This window comes from Chiloscyllium plagiosum, unplaced genomic scaffold, assembly GCF_037043375.1.
Source record: "Chiloscyllium plagiosum isolate Xiang-an unplaced genomic scaffold, Cpla_swu_hap1 HiC_scaffold_15, whole genome shotgun sequence".
NCBI lineage: Eukaryota > Metazoa > Chordata > Chondrichthyes > Orectolobiformes > Hemiscylliidae > Chiloscyllium > Chiloscyllium plagiosum.
In genome coordinates, this window is record NW_028270153.1 from 26714404 (window position 1) to 26741783 (window position 27380).

At 39.6% G+C, this 27380-nt stretch overlaps 1 protein-coding gene and 1 long non-coding RNA gene across 6 annotated transcripts in view; one reads left to right on the forward strand and one right to left on the reverse strand.

Annotated features, from left to right (window-relative positions):
* Window positions 1-27380, reverse strand: part of LOC148147635 (uncharacterized) — a 311747-nt gene that overhangs the window by 75821 nt on the left and 208546 nt on the right. The gene's annotated exons all lie outside the window — the stretch shown is intronic.
* The window catches only part of arhgap40 (Rho GTPase activating protein 40), a 132361-nt gene that overhangs the window by 51773 nt on the left and 53208 nt on the right, over window positions 1-27380 (forward strand). For 2 of the 5 annotated variants that reach the window (XM_043710568.2, XM_043710569.2), the window contains exon 1: window positions 15388-15642. The exons of 2 other annotated variants lie outside the window; for them this stretch is intronic. In XM_043710568.2, coding sequence (XP_043566503.2) covers window positions 15518-15642 — 125 coding nt within the window. In that variant the 5' untranslated portion in view covers window positions 15388-15517. Of the gene's footprint in view, window positions 1-15386; window positions 15643-27380 lie in introns of those variants that run through there. One more of the 5 variants, XM_043710570.2, reaches the window with a different exon arrangement.

Genomic DNA, 27380 nt, shown 5'->3' on the forward strand with positions numbered 1-27380 from the left:
TTTACTCAAGTTGTAACCATGCTTGTTTACTGTATTACCAGCAGTCCTTTTGAGCTAATTTGATTCTAGCATTTAATGACCTTTCTTCATTCCACTTTAATCCAGGCCCAAGGAAATTTCCTTGGGAGGACATTAAACGCTGCTTCCATCATTGCTACGTAGGTTGGCTTGGAGTTTCCTATGTATTTGCACCCAGGGTGCAGACATAACCTGGAATAAATTAAGTACACTGCCAAAGGGACCACAGATATTCCAGCAGGTGAGCGCAATATGCTTACATCTCCTCAATCTTTCATGATTGTCTATCGATCCTTCTGCCTGATGCATTGTCCACATAATAGTAATTTATTTTCCCTAGCCACAGAGCCTTATGCATAATTCTTTTGCAATTACATTTGCTCAGACTCTGTTATGTATTGTTGATGCTTCAGAATTCTTTCAAGCACTTACACCAAGGTAGTTGCTATGGTTATGATTAGAAATGACAGGGACGAATGATAACTGATTCATTTATACTTAAAACGTGCATGAATCATATGAAGAGAGTTTCACTGAGGTTATACGATTGGATGTTGTGTGACTACAATATTTAGTTTATTGTGATCTAGAGCACACAAATTATTGCAGATTTAATGGATTTGGTTACATTTCTGGGATAATTGGAAACAGAGGTATTTGTTTTCCTCTAATGAGAACTGTGGACTAGTACAGCCCATCAAATTTAAATATTACCTTCTCCTTGCATTTTCCTTTCTTGTTCAAATTCAGAACAAATCTTGTGCACAGGGTTATAGCTCCCATTCATTTGGTGAGATTAACCTTTTTAAGCTGAGAGAAACCTGTAGTTTATCTGCTAAGGCATTGGAAAAACTTAATACTGCAGATTTAAATAAGGTTACTCAAGTTATGTGGGGAGAGTTCTTGAAAATCATATTTCACACCTTCCAAATCTAGGTGGCAGCCTATGAAGAAATTAATTGAACTGCAAAATTGTTAGGTGAAAAATATTTAAAGTGGTAAAAGTTGAAAAATGTTCCTTCAGAACTTTGCAGTCACATGGGCCTCAGCAGTCAGTTCTGCAGAAAAAGAAATAGAAGGAATGTTGCTCTCTACCACCTTCTCAAAGTCAACTTGGGATGGGCAACAAATGCTGGCCTAGGTGGCGATGCCCAAATGCCATGAGTGAATAAAAGCAATAGTTGATTTAAAGTAATTGTCAAATCATTTTAATGATGAACCATTGCAATATGGGAACATTGCTCCCCAAGAACTATGCCCATTTAGCCCACTGACACATTATGCTATTCAGTTTCAAAGTACTGCTATACTCTATGTCCCAATTAAAACTAAATTTTGAATTGTCAGGATACTTCAGTATGCTTTGTGTTAGTATGCATTTTGAGTTTTGATAGTGAGGGGCTCCTATTTTGATGTTTTTCTTGCAAAACAATGACACTAATTTATTACATAAACCTTGGGTTCAGCAGCTTCAGCTTTTGTTCTAATCACTATTCCCTGGAATAATGTTGTTGTCAGTGTTTGTGTCACTCCTGACTGATAAACTGGTATGCATGGGCGTGATAAAGCAGCAAAATGTCCAAAGATATACTGTGCCAGATTTGTGCCTCTTTGTATAATTGTACACTTCTGTTGGCAATTTGGATTGATGCAGAAAGTTCCCATCTGAAACGTAACCTGAGATTTTCTACTTTGGAGTTAAAGTTTGGCAGTACGTATCTTGGATGTCCTCACATCCACCTATGTCCAATGTGATTCAATGCTTCTCCTCTCATTATCTGTGTAAGTGAGAAGTTGAATAAATGACTTGGCAAATTACATGCAGTGAGAAAGTAGGAGGCTTTTGCCACTTGTGATTCCTTACAAGTTCTAAGTTTCCAACACCATTTTTAAAAGCTAGGTGGATACCACTCACTCACTTAAACCAAGCCAAGAGCACTCATTTGTCCTGTGTTGGTTGCCTTCTCTGCCCCTGCCCAACCCTGAAACAAATGTCACCAATGAAGCAGAAATGCAGGAGCTGTTTAATCAATTCAGTGATGCTTTCGTACAACTACTACTGGATGGAATCATGGGCAAGGGGGGTGAGACCAGGAAAATATCCCACCAAATTCATCCAGCCTCGGCTGAAATAACAGCAATACTCAGTGCCAATGGCTTTCAGGAACACACTTGGCATCAGTACAGGAAGAAAATGAATGATCTTCTGAGCTCCACAAAGATAAGTGGTATCGTCTTCTCTCTGTTAATGGGGCATAATTAGTCTAGCTCTGCCACTGCACAACTGTCTCACAAACAGCCATAGCCTGCAAGCCTCAGTCTTCCATATATGATGTACATTCAAAAGAGTTGAAACACAACTAATGCTCTGAAACTACTACAAACCTTATAAGGACCTACCAGTGGTGAGAACTTCCGATTTTCTCATTGCATGTGGCTTGCCAAGTTTTTGCAAAGCTTTGTAGCTTGGGTTGTGGATGAGATCATAGATTCGTTCACCGAGCCGGTGTGGTTTTCTGTAGACGTTTTGTTGCCTCGCTAGGTGAGCTCGTCAGTACATCTTCGATGCAACGTTGTTGATCTGTCCCATCCTGGTGTTTATGTGTCTCTGTTTTTTCGTACTTCCGGTTCTGTATCCGAGTGGTTTGTATGTGAGGTTCAGTTCAATGTGTATATTGATTGAGTTCGGGTTGCAGTGCCAGGCTTCAAGGAATTCTCTTGTGTGTCTCGGTTTAGCAAGTGTTAGGATAGTTACATTGTCCCCAGTTGAATTTGTGTCCTTTGTTATCTGTGGTTGGAAAATGAGAGAGCACAGGTCGTATCTGGCAGTGGTGAACTGATGTTCGTGCACACGTATGGTCAGTTTTCTTCCTGTTTGTCCAATGTAGTGTTTTGCACAGTCCTTGCAGGGTATCTTGTTGGATATGGGTGTCGAGTCTTTAACCTTTGTGAGGAGCTGGCCAAAGATATTCACTGGTTTGTGGGCTGCAAAGATTCATAGGGATCTGAGTACAAACTACTACTACTCACTGTATTCATGCAATCCCATGTGTGTATCAGCTAAACTTCAGGAATTGGTTACGTCAGTTGCCTGCACAGCTTGTTTTGATATAAGCATTGCCAACAATGTGGATTCAATTTCCACAATGACTGAGGTGAACTTCTCAACCTCTCCTCTCGCCTGAGGTACATTGACCCTCAGGTTAAACCACCACCAGTCATCTCTCTCTCTCTAATGAGAGAGCTGTCCTACAGACTGGTAAGACTATGGCAACTTACTATTCAGGTAGAGTGGCCTGAACTTTGTCTTTTTGACATCATTCCACTTTGGAAGCATACTCAATGCTCAGTTTTGTTTTTCCTGTTTTCCTGCCTCCCATGCGGCTTTTCTACTTCCTGTTACTGACGTTACTTCTATCAAAATTAGGTTGCCCCTTAGGGTCCCATACCCCTGACAAACTTATTTAAACCCAGCCCAACTACACTAGCAAATGTTCTGAGAAACTATCAGTTCCAGTCCTGTTAAGATATCGCTCATCCAGCATGCATTGGTCATTAAGTCATTATGCCTGCTATATTTTTCACAGGCCTGAATTTTGTGAAATCCCACAACTCCTCCCCACCCTACCACTTTGAAGGCATATTTGAAGGCAGTATAAAATAAAATGGGTGGCTGCTTGTTAACCACCCACCCCAACCTGATTCCCATATTATGGGCAACACTGGTACCTCCACATCATATTGTGAATGGACAAGGCAGCTTGCCCACTCTTGGGCTAATGGCTATTTAAGGGCTTCTTCCCACCTCTCCTGCAATTATATATATAAGGCAAGGGAAGGCAGACCAAGATGGGTTGCCCCACAGCTTTCACTGCAGGGGCAGCTATCAGGCAGAAAGGAGTGTACTTATATTTGAGGGAGTGGAATGATTTCCTGCGTTCGTCGGAGTCAGTCAACATTGTACACTCCTTTAAATCTTCCACAGATTCTAAAACATGGCTTCTGCCCAGACTGTCCCTAGGGTTGGGGTGACAAGCCTTGGCTTCATACTTTCGGGGACCCTGTGTTGGGACCAGAGGCACCTGGGAGATATTAGAAACTGCCAATTAATAAATACGTTTGGCAACTTTAAAAAATGCATTTATGTTTCTCTTTGTTTTATACCTGAATTGGGCAATACTTTCAAAACTAAAGCTGTCCCAGGACCTTTGTTAAATTGCGTGCAGTCATTTGTTCATATTCCAAGTTCATGCTGTTTTATGTGGGAATAAAATAAAAGATGTTATGATAATTAATTTTGCAAGACCTTTGTCCCATAGTGTCTCATTGTTCAAAACATTCATGTTAGCTGAAGATTCTATTGATACAATATGAGCAGATGGATCACAAACTTTTCTTCAGCCTTGCTTTGAGCAGGACAATGCACTCACACTTTACTCCCTTACATATTTGGGAGCTACAGTCTCACAATAATTTCTGTGTAGCATGCATTGGTGGAAATAGTTATGTTTCACTTCCGGGCACAGACCTGGTTCAGTTAGCTTCAAATGGGTATCCATTTAAAAGTGTACTAAAACTCAACAGTCCATGACTATGGTGATATCCTTATGGTTGTGAATCATCAATGCTTAACTTTTTAAGTGTAACATATTTGAGGCTGAGAATGAGTGACTTGACCTTTGATCAGCCATTCAATTTAACCAAAATTCTTTGAACTTGGAGTTGAAATGGCTTATTCCAAAATCCACTTGAAAGAGCAATGTTATAGTTAAGTCAAATGTAGGAGTAGTTGTGTGCACGTGATTGATGATGTTTATATATGAACGCTTGAATGTTTGGGTGACATTGCTGTGTACGTTCTCTCTCTATACAGAAGAGATAAATAGAAAAATGTGTACAATGGTACAGTAGTGAATGTTGTAATGATGGGTCTGAATCATATTAAGAGGGAACTTTAAATCTGCATCACGCCACGCTGTGTGTAATCTACTTGATGTTGACAATGGAGAATTATCAACCACTTGCATCCTTTTATATTGGGCGAGCAAAGTCAGAAGGCACACTACACCAGGTTATATTCCAACACTGAGTTGAAGGTGTGAGCCTTTGTCCAAAGTTAAAAATCACATACCAGATTATAGTCTAACAGGTTTAATTGGAAGCAGTAGCTTTCGGAGTGCTGCTCCTTCATCAGGTGGTTGTGGAGAATAAGATTGTAAGACACAGAACTTATAGCAAAAGCTTACAGTTGTTGTGGTTCTGTTCGTCGAGCTGGGAATTTGTGTTGCAGATGTTTCGTCCCCTGTCCAGGTGACATTCTCAGTGTTTGAGAGCCTCCTGTGAAGCGCTTCTGTGATGTTTCCTCCGGCATTTATAGTGGTTTGTCTCTGCCACTTCCGGTTATCAGTTCCAGCTGTCTGCTGCAGTGGTCGTTTACAGTGTGATGTATCTGAAATTATATATTGAAAAAGGCCTGGATTGTTTGTTAAGTCTCTCATCTTTTAGAATGACCATGTTGGTTTCAGTTCTTTCACATGTAAATCTCACACACACACACACACTCTCACACACACACACACACACTCTCTCACACACACACACACACACACACACACACACACACACACACACACACACACACACACACACACACACACACACTCATGCAGACCCTCTCTCATACGCTCACACATACATTCCCACACACACCTTCACACGTTTACCCCTTTACACTCACAAACATACACTCTCTCACAGACACTCATAACCACCCCCCCTCCACATACACCCACCCACCCATGTGCACATATACACATATAAGTTTGTGGGGTGAATTTGTATTTGCAGAATTACATTTTACTTTGATCAAAAACTGCATGAGTCCATGTAAGATTCTGTAAACCCGCTTTTTTAGATTAGAATCCGTTTGCCCACTGTGGCACAGACAGCATCACAGGGAAGCTCACACCTTCAATACATTATCTGGGCCAACATAACACCAATTGTTAAAGTTCACTTGAGAATGTAACTTTTAAAAAAAGGTTTTACGATTTACATATGAAAGAACTGAAACCAACATGGTCATTCTAACAGTTGGGAGACTTAACAAACAAAACCAGGTCTTTTTCAATATATAATTTCAGTTACATTACACTGTAAACCTTTGATATAAATTCTGTGTCTTACAATCTTATTCTCACCAACCACCTAATGAAGGATCAGTGCTCCGAAAGCTAGTGCTTCCAAATAAACCTGTTAGACCATTTGTTTGTGTGATTTTTAACTTTATAAACCCCAATCCAACATTGGCATCTCCAAATCAAGGCTTTGTTCAGAATCTGTCTCAGAGTTTTAGCCTGGAATCAGGCTGGTTCAAAAAGCACACAATTTGTAGTCACATCTAGTCAATGTGGCATCTTATAAATTCCAGCTTTCAGAATAAAACCAACCTGATTCCAGGTTAAAACTTGGAGACAGATTCTGACTGAGATGTCACCTTTTGTTTATTCATGATAGCACAGCACTGGAATTGACTTTATAAACACTTTGCACACCATCTAACACTCTTGGTTACCGGCAGAGATGTATTATCTGACACTCCACTTACAACAGTTGTATGACCTTTTGATCTCTCTGCTCTTGATCTCTCTGCCAATAAACTCTGTGTCTGTGTGCCCTGCTTTCTCACTGCACCTGACAAAGGGGCTGCACCCCAAAAGTTTGCGTAATTTCAAATAAACCTGGTGTAGTGTGACTTCTGACTTTGTCCACCCCAATCTATTACTGGCATCACCACATACTGGGGGAGACCAGACTCTGGACAGTTTAAAGTTGGGACATGGATTAGAGAAGGGAAGTGTCTTATATGCTCCTTGAATACTCATGGGCTGCTGGGTACAATTTCACACAGCTCTGTGAAGAGGTGAACAAACAATTTCCTTTGTCAGTGAGAAGCTGATGACATAATATTAATGTTACTTGGCTAATAGCTTGGAAATTAGAAGGACAGATTCAAATCCCAGCATGGCAGCTGGTAGAATTTAATTGAAACTAATTCAATGAGTGAAATGGAATATAAAGCTAATTTCTGTGATCATCAAGTTATCATCGAAAATAGTAAAGCTCAACTTGTTCAACAATATCCTTCAAGAAAACAAATCTGTCATCCTTACCTGATCTGGCCTGCATGTGACAACAGCATTGGAGCAGTGTGGTTGACTGTTAACTGCTCTCTGAAATGGCCCGGTAAGCCTCTCAGTTCAACAGCAACTAAGGATGGCCATGAATGCTGGTCTTGCTAGCAAAGACCAAATCCCATGAAAGAATAAAATAAATATGCAATTTGGAGTCAACCTTCAGGTATAGCTGGGAGCTAAATGCACTGCTGTGGAATGCTCACCTATTTGTGTCGGATGCCATGTGGCTTAAATATAATGCTCTCTCTGGCTCAGTGACAAGACTGTGAAAAAGTGCTGGCCAACATGATCAACTAGTAATGGACTGACCTCCACTCTTGTCTCTTTCTCTCTCTGTCACGCACACACACCTTACCAAACAGAAAATGTACCATATTTTGATGTCTAATCTTTGGTCAAATATTTCAAATGGGAATTACAGGAGGGAGGAAAATAGACTGAGTGTGAAAGATAAACTGATAATTGACAGAACAAATATCTGTTACCCTCCCATTAATGACAAAATACTTGTCCATGTAAACTACAAAGAACATTAATTTTGAAGACAATGCAACAATCATCTTTCTTCCCAAGGACAATCCTATAATAGAACAAACAGCCAAAGGAAAAAGTCACAGCCCCATTAGTTGAAATTACAAAGAAACACTTATAGTTTATTTCCATCCATATATTTTCATTATTGTCATTACCAATGACAATCTCAGCAGATGATGCCTAGTTAATTATTGCTGCTCATAAAACAATTGGCAGAGTGTGAATATTAGTCTGTGATGCTAACAGTTATAGCAGACAAAACATTGATAGTCAAATGTAGGCCAAATCTACAATAGCTCAGGTTTTCTGATACCACCTTCCTGGTAGGAAGTATGACAACAAGGTTAAACTCATATCAATTTTGGACTGATATTAAACTTGCTTCTGGCTGCGTGAAATGGGAAGATTTCCAATTCCCAAATGACAAAGCACACACGGAATTAGCGCACAAGCATGGAAAATATTGTATGTGAAGTTCAATTATCAAGCTTTAAATTTAAAAACATAAACTAACTATTTCAGTGTATTGATGAATAATGTATTTTTGTGTAATGTCCTCAGTAATCATTTCTCACTTCCAGTTGCTCCTTTAATTTGATTAATTTTTATATCATTGTACATAATTTTAGTCCACATGAATTATTTTTGGAAAAAAGTGAAACTTTATTCCCTTACCTGATGCAACTTGCACTGTCCACAGATGCTGTCATACTGAGAGTCATAGAATCATAGAGATGTACAGCATGGAAACAGACCCTTCGGTCCAACCCTTCCATGCCGACCAGATATCCCAACCCAATCTAGTCCCACCTGCCAGCATCCGGCCCATATCCCTCCAAACCCTTCCTATTCATATAACCATCCAAATGCCTCTTAAATGTTGCAATTGCACTGGCCTCCACCACTTCCTCTGGCAACTCATTCCCTACACGTACCACCCTCTGCTTGAAAAGGTTGCCCTTTAGGTCTCTTTTATATCTTTCCCCTCTCATCCTAAACCTATGCCCTCTAGTTCTGGACTCCCCGACCCCAGGGAAAAGACTTTGCCTATTTACCCGATCCATGTCCCTCAGAATTTTGTAAACCTCTATAAGGTCATCCCTCAGCCTCCAACACTCCAGGGAAAACAGCCCCAGCCTGTTCAGCCTCTTCCTATAGCTCAAATCCTGTTTCTTTTTAAATTCAGATATCCAGAATCTGCAATATTTTTCTTTTGGTTTTTTTTTTCCCAACAATTCTATTTTCTCAAAGTTACCATTGAAATGGAGTTTGTTGATTCTTAAATGAAATATGTCAGCATATTTTGTTTGTATTCCATCTGTTGTGAGGGATGCTCAGGAAATCTAGAAAAGAATCAAATCGAGGCCAGCAAATTCTTTACTGGCATAGAAGATTATATCCAAATCTCCAACAGTTAAATGCAATTTTTGGCTTTGACAACTTGATAAATATAAACAGGAGCCTTTTTATAACCTGAAACTTCATTGTGTAGGGGATTGGGTCTGGGTGGGTTACTCTACAAAGGGTCAGTATGGACTTGTTGGGCTGAAGAGCTTGTTACCACACTGTAGGGATTTTAAATTCATTCTAAACTCTAAACAAATTTCAGATTCTAAACTCATTTCAGAAACTTATCAATGAAAATCTGATATTGTTCAGTGCAAAACTGAGTTTTAGAAATATTAATTTTATATGCTTATGTACTGCACTAGAAATCTTCCTCTCTAGATAAATTTGTTTATGGATTGTGACTAGGGTAGTAATTATTAACCATCCTAATTACCCTTGAGAAGGTGGTGTTGAGTTGTCTTTGCAATCTGCAGTCATTCAGATGGTGTACACTGAAATTTCATTAGGGAGGGATTCCCATGATTTTGATCCAATGACAGTGAAGGAATGACAATAAAGTTCCAAATCAGGATGGGGTACAGCTTTGCAAAGAGATTTGCAAGTGATGGTGTTAGTTTGCTACCTGTTATCTTTGTTCTTCTAGGTCTCGGGTTTGGAAGATGCTGGTGAGTGACTCGTGTGCATTTTGTCTACGGTCAACACTCTTCCACTGTAAATCTGTGGTGTAGGTAGTGAAGGTTGAAAGTGCTGGATGCGGTGCACTCAGGTGGACTGTTTTGTCCTGGATGATGTTGAGTTTGTTGAGTGTTTCTGGAACTGTACTCAGCGAGGAAAGTGGAGAGAATCCCATCACTCTCTTGATTTGTGCCTTGTAGATGGTGGACAGGCTTTGGAAAGTTGCAGGGTGGGATATTCCCCCAGGGCTTCTAGACTCTGATATTAGAACCAATTGTGGATCCCTTTCCCATACTTCCCTGCTGTGAAATTGGAGCAGAAAGCTTTTGGTATTCAACCTCCTCAGAGGCAAAGCACTATGAAATTCTTCAATTTTACATTCCATCTCGCACCCAAAGTAGTTTCTGCTGCTCCAGGGAAATTCAGCCCGGGAGGTAAATTACTCATTCCTGAATTTCCAAACTCTGATCTACCCTTCATGGGCACAATATTTATATAGTTAGTCCATTTATGATTCTGGCCAATGGTAATTCCAGGATATTGATGGGAAGGGGGTGGGATTCAGTGATAACAACACCATTGAACTTCAAAGGGAGATAATTTGATTCACTTTTTGGATATGGTCAGTGCCTGCCATTTGTGTGTCATGAATATTTCTTGCTATTTATTAGCCCAATCATGGATGTTGACCAGACCTGAATGTGGCACGAGCTACTGCAATATCGATGACATTGTAAATGGCACCGAAAACTATGCAATGATTATCTTCATTTCTGACTTTCAAGCAGGTGTGTGGAAGTGCAAAACTTGAGTATTGTTGAAAAATAACACATTATGCTGAAACTTTTCATTTACACTCATCAGGCTATTCACAACAATAGGGGAATAAGGGGAATAACATTTACTACTGGATGATAAGAGAGTGCAGATTGAATGGCAAGTGGATGCTGATTGGTCGAAGTGTGATCATGGAAAATGCACCAGTTAATGATAACTGATTGTTTTACCTACCAGTTTTGTTTAAGTTTACACCAGGCAGTTTGACTCTGATTGATCAATGAACCAGGGAATGGTGCTATTTATGTTGTAAGGTTGAAAACGGTGCAAGCAGGAACCCTCAGAGTACTGAGGAAGGGTCATCAGACCTAAAATATTAACTCTGATTTCTCTTCACAGATGCTGCCAGATCTGCTGAGCTTTTCCAGCAACTCCTGTTTCTGTTATTGAAGCAGTACTGTTAGACTGGTATTTAAGTCCATAAGACCATAAGACATAGGAGCGGAGGTAAGGCCATTCGGTCCATCGAGTCCACTCCACCATTCAATCATGGCTGATGGGCATTTTAACTCCACTTACCCGCATTCTCCCCGTAGCCCTTAATTCCTTGTGACATCAAGAATTTATCAATTTCTGCCTTGAAGACATTTAGCGTCCCAGCCTCCACTGCACTCTGTGGCAATGAATTCCACAGGCCCACCACTCTCTGGCTGAAGAAATGTCTCTGCATTTCTGTTCTGAATTTACCCCCTCTAATTCTAAGGCTGTGTCCACGGGTCCTAGTCCCCTCACCTAACGGAAACAATTTCCTAGCGTCCACCCTCTCCAAGCCATGTATTATCTTGTAAGTTTCTATTAGATCTCCCCTTAATCTTCTAAACTCCAATGAATACAATCCCAGGATCATCAGCCGTTCCTCGTATGTTAGACCTACCATTCCAGGGATCATCCGTGTGAATCTCCGCTGGACACACTCCAGTGCCAGTATGTCCTTCCTGAGGTGTGGGGACCAAAACTGGACACAGTACTCCAAATGGGGCCTAACCAGAACTTTATAAAGTCTCAGTAGCACAACAGTGCTTTTTTTTCCAACCCTCTTGAGATAATTGACAACATTGCATTCGCTTTCTTAATCACGGACTCAACCTGCATGTCTACCTTTAGAGAGTCCTCAACTAGCACTCCCAGATCCCTCTGTACTTTGGCTTTACAAATTTTCTCACCGTTTAGAAAGTAGTCCACGCTTGTATTCTTTTTTCCAAAGTGCAAGGCCTCGCACTTCTGGCTGACGGGCAGGGTACTAAAATGCAAAGCAAGGGATGGCAGGGATGTTGTGAGCTTCCAGGTGGGCTCAAATTGAATGACTGCTGAGAGAACAGAAAAACAGACCAGAGTTGAAGCCTAGTCCAGTCCTTGTGCTGGGTCAATGTCCCTGTGTGCAAAATGTACTTGCTGCAGCACTACAATCATAGTTGCCGTTGTGCCCCATGGTGCAGCAGTGAAATCCAGAAGCATACTATAAGTGGATGAGCTGCGCCGCAAGGTTTCTTAGAAACTGGCACATGCTGATGCCAGTGTCTGGTGATGTAGGGTGCATATGACTGGCATCCATTGAATGGCCCTGATGGGTTGGTCCCTGGTTCCAATATGGAGATCCTTTGGAACAAGCGCCAAGCTGAAATTATCAGGTGGCCACTGTCACTTTCATGTTGAGAATTGGCATGTAGTTTGCTCAGGGCAGATGATATGAAAGAAAGCTGCTATTAATGAGCTGAGTTCTGCAGTTAATAAGATTAAGTTTTGAGAAGATTTGTAGCTCAGGTTGAGATTCTGAATGTAGGTTTGCTCGCTGAGCTGGAAGGTTCGTTTTTAGACATTTTGTCACGATACTAGATAACATCATCAGTGAGCCTTTGGATGAAGCACTGGTGGCAGGCCTGCTTTCTATTTATGTGTTTTGGTTTACTTGGGTTGGTGTTGTCATTTCTTGTGGTGATGTCATTTCCTCTTCTTTTTCTCAGGGGATGGTAAATGGGATCCAAGTCAATGTGTTTGTTGATAGAGTTCCGGTTGGAATGCCTTGCTCCTAGGAATTCTCATGCGTATCTCAATTTGGCTTGTCCTAGGATGGATGTGTTGTCCCAGTTGACGTGGTGCCCTTCCTCATCTTATGTAAGGATATTAGTGAGAGGGAGTCTTGTCTTTGTGTGGCTAATTAATGTTCATGTATCCTGGTGGCTAGTTTTCTGCCTGTTTGTCCAATGTAGTGTTTGTTTCAGTCCTTGTATGGTATTTTGTAAATGATATTAGTTTTGCTTGTTGCTTCTATAGGGTCTTTCAAGTTCATTAGTTGCAATTTTAGTGTGTTGGTGTGTTTGTGGGCTACCATGATGCCAAGAGGCCTGAGTAGTCTGGCAGTCATCTCTGAGATGTCTTTGACGTAGAGGAGAGTGGCTGGAAGTGTTTTGTCTGCTTATTTGAGTTTGTTGCTGAGAAATTGGTGGACTGTGTTCATTGAGTATACGTTCTTTTTGAATATGTTTTATAGGTGATTTTCCTTTGCTTTTCATAATTCTTCTGTGCTGCAGTGTGTGATGGCTCATTGAAATAATGTTCTAATGCAGCTTCGTTTGTGGGTGTTGGGATGATTGCTTCTGTAGTTCAATATTTGGTATGATTTGTTTTCTTGTAGATGCTGGTTTGAAGTTTCCTGTTGGCTGTTCAATCTACTGCGACATCTGGAAATGGCATGTTGTTGTTTTCCTCCTCTTTAGTGAATTTTATGCCAGTAAGGATATTATTGATGGTCTTGAAGGTTTCCTCTAATTTGTTTTGTTTAGTGATGACAAAGGTGTCATCCATGTAGCTGACCCAAAGCTTGTGTTGGATGGTCGGCAGAGCTGTTTGTTCGAGTCTCTGCATTACTACCTCTGCTAAGAACCCTGATATCGGACATCTCATGGGTGTTCTATTGGTTTGTCTGTAGGTTTTGTTGTGGAAGGTGAAGTGGGTGGTAAGGCATTGATCCACTAGCTTGATGATATTGTCCTTGCTGATGAAGTTGGTGTTTGGTGTATGTGTCTTTGGTTCTTCTAATGATGTATTTAACTTGTGCATTCTCAGTGCTTATCAGTACTCACTTGCCAATGAGTCAGCATCTTGTCATATTGTTATTCAGCTTTGCGTTGGTACTCTTTCAAAGCTGTGGTCCTGGGGACCTCAGGGGGATGTAGAGATAGGTCATTCATTCGGGACTCCTAGCTGCAGCTGGTTGCAAATTTCCTGGTTGTTTAAACCAGCCTGGCCTGGTTAAATGCCGCTCATTCCTTTTCAATTGACTTTTTTCTTTTCCTTCCCAAAGTGTTTTTTCCATAAATCTTGTGATCCTCAATAAAGAGCACATGAAAACTGTGTTCAAGATTGCATCTAATCTGCCTCTTAATCACCTGTTGAAGGTGTGTGGCAAACATGTTGGTTTTCCAGATGCCCTAACCGTACGTTTTCTACATATAGTATGTTCCACGCAATGTGTTCCCTTTCCACCTTTCCTGAAACCATCAGTTTTTGCAGTCTTTGTGGAATGCTATTTTAATAATCTTCCTAAATGGTGCAAGCTTCATGTTAGAGACTGGAGCACCCAGTCTAAGCTAATACTTCAGTGGCTTCTGTCTGTGTTCACTTGAAAAAGTGAACATGGCCTAGCTAATGCTTTGTTTGTAATACAATACATCTGAATGTGGAGCACTACTGATCCCAGGTATATCAAATTTATGAAATAAAACACAAAGAACTGCTGGAATGCTGGAAATCTGAAACAAAAATTGCTGGAGAAACTGAACAGGTCGAGCAGCTTCTGTGGAGAAAATACATTGTCAACTTTACACGTCCAGTGACCCTTTTCAGAATGCAGTTACTTCTATTTCTATGCAAACTTCATGATTGTTTTGAGATTGACAAAAAAGTTCAGCACCACGGATTTTCTTGATGTGAAAGCACTTCGACTTTGGTCTTTCTTTTTGACTCATGGGCTGTAGGTGTCGCCATCTGGGTCAGCATTATTGTCCACATCTAATTGTTGTGGAGAGGGTAGAGGGTGCGTTGCGATTTTAAATCGCGGCGCTCCGCGTAGGCGAGGGACACCGCGAGTGCAGTTAGGAACGGGGCCAGCATTTTGACCCAACACAATAAAGGATCAATTATCGAGCGGAGCTTAGGAAATCTCATTGGATTTTTCTGCAGTAATATCTGCTGGTGGTATTAAAAAAAATCACATTGAGGTCGAGCTGAATCAGCCTTTCACAGAAATGTACGATACCAAGAATGTTACTTAGATTTTATAATTCTGCATGTTTCGTCAGGAAGAGACTTTTATTGTTTATTCATTGGAAATATTGTGATTTTAACTTCCTTCTTTTCATCACTTCATTGGATCATTTGCCAGAGTGACATTTTTGGGTCGATAACAAACATTTCACAATAGCTTGCCAGTCATCTGCACTGTGACAAATTCCTGCACAAGGAATGAAGCGAAACATGTTCAACCAAGTGCTTCACCGTAAGAGATCGGCGTGGTGCTTTCCAGAGGAGCACTTGCTTACTTTGTCAGATGAAAATTGCGTCTCAATTCGAAAAAAATAGTTGAGCTGGTAAAAAAATAAAATCCTGTAAAACACTGAGGTGAAACTTTGATGCTTTAACGAAGCCCGTGCGGTTTAACGGATTGTACACCACAGTACAATGGTTTATAATGCTTTTAGGTTGATGTGCGTGCATGAGCGAGGGGGTGGAGTTGGTAACTTGTCCAGCCCGGAGAATGCTGTCACACTGGGAGGTTGGGTTAACATTCCTCGTAAGTTAGTCTTTACAACAGGATCTCTGGTGGACAGCATTCTTCCTCTTATTCAAGTTTCTCTTCAGTTTGGTTTGGAACGATTCCCGGTACCGTAAAGGAGAGCTCGCCAACTACGATGGAGAACTTTCAGACAACAAATGTCACTTCAAACACTTATTCCCGTATCCCGAGACCAAGAATGTATGCGAATTCCATGCCGGCGGCTGTACGTAATTGCCCGCACTCCAAATTTGCCCAAAGGTATCATTTTGCTTTGTTCATTTCAAAATATAATACCATCGAGCATTTATATTTCTAATGTAGGCGAGGTGAAACCAAAAATTCCATCTGCTTTTTGTCACATTGGTTTTAGTACAGATTGCAGTATTGTTAGCTGAACAAATTAAAAATTGAATGTATTGTTCCACACTGCATTCAGGTCATCAAATTTTAAGATCATGTTTATGATATAAAGATTTATTACTCGCTTAAGGTTCAGTGTCTGTTTTATTTGGTTTTCATATGCTTTTCCGAAGAACGGTTGAATTGTATATACAAATGCATCTCGGTTATAAAGTTTACATTCTTACAGCTTTGAATGCACTTCCATCCAAATGTGAAGTTATTTATAGTGTTGACTAGTGTTCAGGAGTTCACAGTTGGTCAGATCTTGTTTTATTAGGGTACTTATTGGTTTTCTATGTTAGTTACACTTTCCCATTTGGGCTTTTTGTGTGAGGGAAGTTGCTGAGGGAAACCAGGCATCTGGGAGCTGATTGAACAGGATAAACAACTATGTATCTCCCGAAGCAACAAGATTGGAAGATTGTGGAACTAACAGCAAAAGGTTTTTTTTCTTTGATCTTTTCCAGGATCTGATTGGGAGTTTCACAGCTGCATTTTAAGAGATTCTTTAACCTTCCCTCAATGACTGAGGTGGTAAAAATATTATAACAGTTTCTGAGGTGGTTAATGATTGTTCAATGTTTGCATGGAGGGACTTATCCTTCAATCTGTTGGGATCTGATTGCAGCTAGTTGAAGTTTTGCAATCTTAGTCTTTAAAACTGAGGAGAGATTTGTGAAGGGTTGTGCGAATTTTCCAAATCAGTTTCCTGTAGTTGAGGTTGGTTGGTAAAGTTGGCAGGAATTAGAAAGTCTTTGCTGATGGATGGATGACAGCTATCTTGTTGTCCATCCTGTTATGTGATCTTCTATTACAGCTAAGACCATATCAAAAAGCATCAAGTTTGCTAAATTGCCCTCTGATGTAAGGGTTACACCCGAAACATCGACTTTTCCACCTCCTGATGCTGCCTGGCTAGCTGTGTTCTTCCAGCCTCCTGCCTGTCTACCTTGGATTCCAGCATCTGCAGTATTTTTGTTTCTTGGTATAAGTAACATAGTCCAGTTGAAAGACTGAGAAGGGCATTTTAATTAGTGTTACTGATTGTCAAATCAGATACAGAAAGAAAAATACAGGGAAAGCAAAGCTGAATTGAAAGAACCAAAAAAGAAACAGAAAGGAAAACCAAAAAAAGTAATTTATGAATTTAAATTTGACACTTTTTAAAATCTCTTACAACACCCGAAAGGATATAGCTTTAAACTTGTAGCAGTTTATTTTTAGCTGCAGAAATTTTAATTGCCAAAGACTAGAATTTGTCATGTTATTCAATGGTGCTTTTAAAATGGACAAAGCATAACTTCCATATCTACTGCACAGATACAACAATGTTCTGGTACTCCATTCATTTCAATGGTGAAGCAGGCAGCAAGGTGAAGTTTCAGTGAAACTAATGACGGAGTGCCAAAATGTGAGAGTGACCTTAGGAGTTTGAGTTTAACTGTCCATCTATCCAGTGCTTGATTTAGCTTTTCCATTTCCTTATAAACAGTGGAATGTGGCATTATCTGTTATTTTGAGTGGAACACCTGAACTAATACTATGTATTTTCTGGATTCAGCAGATATGAACAAAGCAATGGTTTGGGTTTTAGAAGATTGGAAGAAATTAATGCTGATAAAAACTTCTGCATGGTAGAGAATAAGACACAGGAGCAAAAGTAGGCCATTACGTCTGCTCTGCTATTTAATGAGATCATGGCAGATCTGATAACCCCCCATTCTACCTTCCTGCTTTTTCACCATAACCTTCAGACTCCTTATTGATTAAATATCTGTCTATCTCAGCCTTGAGTACACTTAATGATCCAGGCTCAACAAATCTCTGTGGTAAAGAATTCCACAGATTCACTATCCACTGAGACAAGAAACTCCTCATCTCTGTCTTAAAGGTGTAACCGCTATTCTGAGATTAGGGCATAGTGGCTCAGTGATTAGCACTGCTGCCTCGTAGTATCAGGGATCCAGATTCAATTCCAGCCTCGGGTGATTGTCTCTGTGGAGTTTACATATTCTCCCCATCTCTTTGTGGATTTCCTCCCACAGTCCATGGATGTGCAGGCTAAGTGGATTAGCCATGGGAAATGTATGGTTATAGGGTGGGTCAAGATGGGATGTTCTTTGAAGGGTTGGTGTGGACTTGACAGGCCTGCTTCCACACTTTAGATCAGAGTGGTGCTGGAAAAGCACAGCAGGTCAGGCAGCATCCGAGGAGTAAGAAAATTGATATTTCGGGCAAAAGCCCTTCATCAGAAAACTGATGAAGGGCTTTTGCCCGAAACATTGATTTTCCTGTTCCTCGGATGCTGCCTGACCTGCTGTGCTTTTCCAGTACCACTTTGATCTAAACTCTGGTTTCCAACATCTGCAGTCCTCACTTTTGCCTGCTTCCATACTGTAGGGCTTCTATGCTTCTGTCTGGCCTTCGACCTCGACAAGGGGAAACAACCTCTTCATATTTCCCCTGTCAAGTCTCCTAAGAATCTTACATGTTTTAATGAAGTCACCTCTAATTTTTCTAAATTCCAATAAGTTCAGGGCCAATCTATTTAACTTCTCTTTATTAAACAGTTCCTCCAAAATTTGAATCAGCCAAATAAACCTTCTCTGAACTGCCTGCAAAAGCCAGTGTATCTTCTCTTAGAGTATTCCTGTTGTGGTTTGACCAGTATAGTTTTAGTAAAACGTCTCTACTTATATACTCCATTCCCTTTGAAATAAAAGCCAATATTCAATTTGTTGCTGAATGTTGATGTTTGATCATTGTGATTCATATAGAAGGTTTCCCAAATCACTCTATTCTAGCTTCTTTTGTTTTTGTTCACTCATGGGATTGAGCTTCACTGGCTGGCCGGTATTTATTGCCTGTCCCTAATTGCCCTTGAGAAGGTGGTGATGAGCTGCCTTCTTGAACTGCTGCAGTCCATGTGTAGTGCAGTGACCCACAATGCCATGAGGGAGGAAATTCCAGGATCTTGACTGTACTACAGTGAAGGAACGGAGTTATATTTCCAAGTCAGGATAGTTAATACCTTGGAGGAGAACTTGCAGATGGTGTTCCCAGGACTGGCTTCCCTTATTTTTCTAGCTGGAAGTGTTCATAGGGTTGAAACATGCAATCTAAGGATCTTTGATGAATTTCTGAAGTGTATCTTGTAAATGGTACACATTGCTGCCACTGAGTATAAATGGTGGAGGGATTGGATGCTTGTGGATGTGGTGCCAATCAAGGAGGCTGCATTGCCCTGCATGGTGTCAAACGTCTTGAATGTTGTTGGACCTACATCTATCCAGGCAAGTGGGAGGTATTCCATCACACTCCTGACTTATGCCTTGGAGAGTCAGGAGGTAAATTAATTTCTGCAATATTCCTAACTTCTGACCTGCTCATATAACCACTGTGTTTATGTGGTGAGTGTAGTTTCTAGTCAATGGTAACCCACTGGTAACATCGCTGAATGTCAAGGGCTGGTGGTTAGATTGCTTCATTTGGAGATGACCATTGCCTGGCATTTGTGTGGAGCATATGTTACTGGCCACTTGTCAGCCAAGTCTGGATAGTGTCAAGATCTTGTTGCATTTGAACATGGATTGCTTCAGTATCTGAAAAGATGTGAAAGGTGCTGAACATTGAGCAATCATTGTGGCATTCCACTAATTGCAGATCACCATCCTGAAAGTGCCCGCCTTATTTCATCTCTTGGTCTTTGGTCACCAATCCTCTATCCATGCTCAAATTCTACTTTCAATGCCAAGCTCTTATCTTATTAAGTAGCCTAATGTATGATCAACACTTATCAACACTTTCCAAATATGCCAATCTATTACATTCACTGCATCTCCTTTATCTATCCTACTTGTTACTTCCTCAAATAATTATAGTAATTTATCCAGTATGATTTTCCCTTTATGAAATATTCTGACTCTGCTTGATCATATTACATATTTTTAATTGATTTGGCATTACATCCTTTATAATAGACACTTACATTTTTCCAATAACAGATATTAAGCTCACTGCTCTATAGTTGCCTGCTTTTTGTTTGCCTCCTTTCCTTTTAGAATAAAGATTTTACAATGGCAGGTTTCCAATCCCCTGAATATGTTTCCAGAATCTAAGATTCTTGGATGATTACCACCAGCGTATCCACTATTGCTGTACCTACTTCTTTTAATATCCCAGGATGCATTCCATCAAGTCTAGGAAACTTATCGGCCCTTAGCCCTATTAGTTTTGCTATTCCTGTTTCTCTTGCGATAATTTTTTTCCTCTCCTACTGTTGCCTCTTGATTATTTCATAATTTTAGCATGTTTTTAGTGCCTTCTACTATAAAGACTAATGTAGAGCTTTTATTCAACTCTACTGCCATTTCATGGTTGACCATTATTATTTACCCAACCTCATTCTCTAAGAGGCATTGATTTACTTTGACTTCTGTCTTCATTTATATATATGTATATTTAAAGAAGGTTTTACTGTCTGCTTTGGTGTTACTTCAAGTTGAACCGCAAAGTTTAGCTTCTCCATCTTTTTTTTTGGTAATTTTTTTTGTTACTTTTTAAACTTTGCCCAATCCTCTGGCTCACCACTAATCTTTGCCAAATTGCATTATTTTTTCTTTCAGTTTGATGCTGTCCTTAACTTTCCTGGTTAACTACAGTTAGCTAAACCACTTTCTAGAATCGCTCATTCTCGATAGGATGTATATATTGACTCATATATATATATATCATAAATTATTTTCTTAAATGTCTGCCTTGCACTTTAATTGTCTTTGCTAAATTCCTTTCCAGTTCACTCCATTCATCTCTACTTGCATTCCTTTTTAATTTCCCTTATTTAAGCTTACCACAGATGCTCCAACCAAGCTTCTCCCTCTCAAACTGAATGCTAAATTCTATTGTTTCAAAACAGATAACTTAATCATTTGTTGAGCTTTAAAAAAACTACTAAAATGTTAATTTGGCAGTAACCAACTTCTGAAAGTCTATTCAGGTTGTCCAACTGGTTTCCTTTAAACCACTGAATGTAATATCAGATGTTGCTGCCTGCTCAAGTTGGAGCAACTATTCTCCTTCATTCAAAAGGGATATAGATGATTGCTTGAACCATTTGGTTCAGTAATAACAGCTGAATATTTGACTGAGTATGTGAAAACCTCATTAATTCAAGTAGGTTGCACTATACAAACACATATCATTTTGGGATTTGGGAACTGGAACAGCATCAAGCATGTTCTGCCATTTGATAAGACTATGGCTGATCTAGTTGTGGCTTCTCATTTCACCACAAAACCCTTTGGACTTCGTCAAACAAGAATCTATCTAACTCCGTCTTACAAATAGATTTCCACCATTACTGTCTGTAGAGAAGGGAGTTCTCCTTATTATAAAGAGAGACATCTTATTGCTATTCTCTGTTGGCTAGTCGTAGTGTCTCCCAAAATGAAAAACATTCTCTCAGTATCCACTCATTTAATAAGAACACCTCTCATTCTTCTGAACTCCAATGTGTGCAGAACAACTTGTCCAACTCTTCCACCTATGGTAGCACCTTCATTCAAGGTATCAGTTAAGTGACCCTTCTCTGGAATGTTTCTTATGTTGTTATATATTTTCTCAAGTAAGGAGAATGCAACTTTACACAGTACTTCTATTGCTCTATACAATTGCAGCAAAGCTTCCCTATTTATATTTATATTTCCTTCTCAGCAAATAAAGCATTCAATTTACTTCCTAATCACTTGATGTAACTGCATACTAACTTGTTGGGATTCATGTACCAGGAAACCCAGATCCCTCTGTACCATAGAGCTTTGCATGCTTATGTCACTGGATGAGTTCACATTTAGCACAATATGCCAATTTTTTTTTGCTATCTCACCAAATCCATTTTAATCCCTTTCAAACTCTTTAAGGTCTTCCTCAACATTTACTTATTCATCTTTGTGTCGTCATGGAATTTAAAAACTATACATCTGGTCGCTTCATCAAGGTTAATGACATAAATTGTTCACAGTTGAGGTCATAGCTTGCTAAAGCAAAATTTACATGATAATCCCTGCACTCTGCCTTATGTTAGCCAGCAATCTTCTATCCATGCTAATAGATTACCTCTATACCACACATGTCTATTTTGTGCAGTAACTTAATACTGTTATTGCTGTTTTCAATGATTTGTTTTGCATTTATTTTTGGAATTGTTTCAGATTCAACAATTTAATGTCCAGGTTGATAAATATTTTTTATTGGATTCTCTGATCTTGTAGGATGGATTTATCAAATTCCAGGAAAATGCTGTTGTAACAGCAAGTCATTTTGCTCCCAGTCGGTTGTCAGGAACGGTTGAGTTGAAGCTTAGAATCCTTTTAATCTATAGGAATGCACTCTTCCTGTTCTACTGTGGGCAATTGCAAGTAATGTGGCAGTAAAACAATATCTCTGCTTGAAAATACCTGAACACAAAGCTCTTGGAGTTAAGATGCATATTGAAAATCTGTACTTTACAGAAGTTTTGTTCATTAACTTATATGTATTACTTATTACACATTTTCTGCTTTGACTAAACAATCCAACAGAATACTGACCTTGTCTGGCTTGGCAAATATGTCTGTAACTCATTTACAATTTTAGGTAATGGTCACTGGCTCTCTAATAAGTAATATGAACTGAGTCAAGTTGAAAATAGTTCTATTGAATTGATATTATGAGTGTAAAGTAAGTTTAAAAAACTGATATATCTTATTGCTGTAAAACAAAATGCTACTTTAATTGCTTCAAATAAAAATACACAAACAATGGGTGTCAAATGTCACCTGCTGATATATAAGTGGAGTTGATATAAAATTAATCCTTTTAATTTTTGAATTGTTAAAACATTGTTTTTATATTTCTTTGGATTTATCAAATTTTATGAATGTGCCTATGATTTTTTTTTACAGAGCAGTATGTTTAGACATATGATGGGTTTATGGAGGAATGATGTCTGAAGTTGAGGGCTTGTAAAGAATGATAAGGCATTAGCCATATTATTCACATGTAATCCATATGGTACCACATTTATTTTATGAATTAACATTGTTTTATGCTTTAAAAAAACTATGTAGCTGTATTAAAATCCTAATATTAATATGAGTGTAAGTTTGTTATGGTAGTACCTCATTAACAGTGAAAGCACTGTACTGTTCCAATTTGCTTACTACATATTGAATGGACTAACCTTTCAGTGAAATTATTATTTTCCATATGAAATTAACAATATAATTCAAACCTTTCACTGTTTACCTCAAAGATCAGTGAATAATAGTGTCTTCCCCTGTGATAGGTTTTGCACTTTGGCTGAGTCCCTTAATTAGATTTTCAAAGTGCTCCCTTTTCAACCACAGACAACATTACATCATCAAAAAGTTGTGGTTGTGACATTTTTTTGCAAGCTTATAATTAACTACATTGAACGACTGAACAACTGAACTTCAACTTGTTGCTTGTTCCATTTCTAAACAAATATTCAGATAAAAACAGTAGCCAGTTTTCATCTTTGGCAGAAACTGGCCATGAATCGCCTGATCTCTGTTGTTGACCACAAAGAGCTTTCTGGGGACAAACATTCAGCCCCCAACAAGACTTTTACCTGTGCTTGTGAGCCCTGGTGTTCTTTCTGGGGATGTTAGCTTAGGGAGTGACAGTAATTGATGGGCAGCCTTTTGTATTTGAACAAGAGATCTAGATTTTTAAAATGTTTAAAATCACTTGGTTGAATGATCAACAAAAATTCTCTGCAAAATTTGTCCCAGACTCGTGTTCCATTTAATATTTGTTCACTACTGTCTACTCTTATTGTAATGCAATATTATTATTCCTTACAAGACTTATTAGCAAAACCATACATTGCTCCAAATGTTATTTTCTCCATGCTAGGCCTGCAGAAAGACAGTGTTATTTTCATGTTTCTGGGTGTGGGTTTTCCAATATTTGTGTTTCATCATTTGGATGAAATGGGGAAACAACATGATACACAGTTGTGACTAGCTGCTCCTTGATTTGAGGATAATATCGATCTCATACTATGAGGTGCTGCCATAAGTCTTCACATGACTCTTAACCTGTATATCTTCGTGCAGGACATCCCATCAGGCAGTGAGACCTGGAATTCAGGTTTTTTTTGTCTTTCTCATTGTTACTATGATGTAGCATTATGGACGGGATGTTACCTTTCTGGAATCTTAATTATAAGTTCCTCCAACTCCTTAATGTCAATGCTGCTACACTTAAAGAAGAACTTGAGTGTCTTTGACTCATTTTCTTTTGTCCTCCATGGAGCATTAGCCAGTTGAGAGTAAGAAAACAGTACTTGGCGGAGGACAGAGTTTTTGGCTAATTGGAAGAAGTGTCCAGTCCATCAGAATTGATTTTGCAAGTGTATTGCCCGAATGCTTGTGGATGGCTTCAAGAAAGACTAATAACACACTGACGAGTGTGTGAAGTGTGAGGGTGTGTGAAAGAGAGTGACGTGTATATGTGTTTATGTGTGTCTTCATATGTAATTGTGAGGTTGAAATGGATGGCTTCAAGAAAGACACTAGCATTTGTTCAAAGCTTCTCTTATTGAATTCAAAAGATACAACAGAGGAATTGACCTTCTTGAGATTATGGTATACAATCCAGGCCTCACTGCAGTACAGGTATTTGGTGACAGCAAATGCTGTTACACTAGGACTTTTGTTGACATGCAGATGTCTTTGTTGTCACACACTGTCATAGTTGATCGAAGGCTGATCTGCACTGTAATATGTAGGAAAAAATATATTTTGTTTGTGATCGCTGTGTGAAATTCTTCCAGCATTTGAAATTGATAAACCATTTGTTTCAGATAATTGGATGACAACTTGAAAAGGCATATGCATCTCATGAATTTCAGGTGTAAGGCCAGATCAGGGAGCATGTCTTTGCTGGGGGTGCACACGACCTCTATCCTAAACTCCTCTTTGCTGATAGTTACAGCATGTTTAATTTTATTGAAATCCTTCATTCCTGGTCATAGAATCTCTACAGTGTGGAAGCAGGCCATTGAGTCCTCTGAAGAGCACCCCACCCAGACCTACCGCCTACTGTATTCCTGTAACCCCGCATTTCCCATGGTTAATCCACCTATCCTGCACATCCTGGGACACTATGGGCGATTTAACATGGCCAGTCCACCTAACCTGCACATCTTTGGACTGTTGGAGGAAACTTGGAGGAAATCCACTTAGACATAAGGAGAACATGCAAACTCCACACAGATAGTCACTGGAGGCTAGAATTGAACCCAGATCCCTAGTGCTGTGGCAGCAGTGTTAACCACCTTGCTGTCCACAGAGTATTAAGCTAGAATTCTGGATTATTAACTCACAGACATTACCATTCGCCACTGACTCTCCCAGATAGTGAAGTAGATCTATCCTTCTGATTCCAAGGTACTCGTGTATCATGTCTAGAAATGTTTGTGATCTTGTGCCTACATTATGGATGAAAATGGAATCGTGTTGGATAGGTAGGCTTCAGATTGGTTCTACAGGTCGACGCAACATCGGGGGCCTATACTGCGATGCAGTGCTCTATGTTCTGTTAGCAAGATTGCTAACCACATGGGCCTCAAGTGAAAGTTGACTTTACTCTCACTTGATATCCACAAACGGTTACTTTAAATAAGGTTAAGGAGCTGAGGCTTCTGTTGACCTTTTACTGTACCTCAACAAGCTAATTCCTGTCACTCCCCTGCTGCTATTAATGCAGACTGCTTTTGACTCCAGGTAATCTGCTGAATCATTACAAAAATTAAGTTAATATCCCAGTTGTATTGGTTTCTATATGTGTGCCTAACTGAGTTTAATTTTACATATTTTGCATTAGTTATTAGATTATTTGCTTATCACTTTCTAGGTATGTGATCAAAGCATAGACACAGTGTCATTTGAAGAATGGTGTAGTTATTTTGATGAGGCTGATTTGCATACAACACAGGTGAAGCGTATTATTTTCCTGTGAAACTGAATATATCCATTGGGATATAATTTAAGCACACAAAGGTGAATGGGTACAGAGATTAAATTTGGCTGCTCGTGGTGAGGTCTGAGCTGTACAAATTATTGAGCCTAGGGCATGGAGCATGTGAGCTGAGAAGGGGGGTAGACGACTGCTTTGGAAAGGGGATCTGAAGTTTGGGAGCTAGATTATACTGAGTCATGGAGATTCTGCAGGCCTATACAAATCAGATATGGGGCATAATTCCTGGATTCCAGCCCCCATTCCAGGTGCCCCATTTTCACTGGTCTGAGAAAAGGTCACAAGCCTTGTTAACACAGATTGTACCTTGAATTCCTGAACTGTGTGGTCCCATCACAGGGTCTTGCACATCTCCTGGCTCCTGCAATTGTTATGGTCAAACCGGCATCTCTGTGACTTGAGCTTCATGGCCCTTCAGATGAGTTGTGAACCAGACCCTGTGCGCAGGAACCCTTTAAAAAATATAACTTCAAAAACTTCATAATGTACCCATGCCAATTCATGCTCTTTATCAACCTGATGGTTCCCAAAAGTATATTTAGCTAATACCCCAAACTTCTATTCGGTTATTCAAACAGTTGCAAACAAAGGAAAGCATGACTTGCTTGACAGCTTTTTTATCCTTAGATTTCTTCTATCAATTCTTGTTTGCACAAAATAAGTGTCAAGTGCTTTCAGTTTCTGCTATGGATATATTAACAGTATAGTAGATTGAAACTTTTACAGGCATATAGAAATATCAGATTTTAAAGAAGTTATAAATAGTTGATTTGACCTTTTCCATATTGGTGCAATAGAGTTCATTGGTTCTGAACCATTGGAATGGGTGAATCTGCATGGGTTGGCTTGGAGAGTAGGAGGCACCATAAGGGATGAATACAGCAATATGGAATGAATTTATGGGGATGGGTGAGTGAATGTGGTAAGGGGATGCGATGAATGAGGGCAAGAAGGCCTATTATGGAACAAAAGTCCCAGAGAAAGAGAGTAGACCTGTTAACCAGCATGCCCTGACACTTGGCAGTCCATGTGTCAGTCTCTGATTTGTTGATTGCATTGGTGGGTCTACATACACCATCCTCCCTGGAGTGAAGACCATTCTTTTGAGACATGTGTGAGATAAGTGCAATGAGTCAGGTTACTTCTGTACTCATAATCCCCAATTCTACAATGATAATCCAATGGAGGTGATGGTGTCAGGAAGTAGTGGAAGTTTGTTAGTGACTAGCAATGTATAGGAGTGAATACTGCTGAATGGGGTGTAGATTCAATGTTTAGCATCAAGGAGCTAGCAGGGTAAGAGGAGGACTGCCAAAATGAGGGTCCATTCCCTCAAATATGATGGTCCTCCCATTTTGACTTTAGATCACTGGTTTTCCAAACTTGACATGATTGGTGATGATTTGCAAATCTACTGCTCACTATCTCAGGGCAAAGTATTTTGCAATAGGCAGCCTAAAACAATAACTAACAAAGGCTCTGCTGCCTGTTTCAGGGGTCAATACTTCACAGTATGTTTTTGAAAATATCTGGCAGCCATCCTCTGGCTT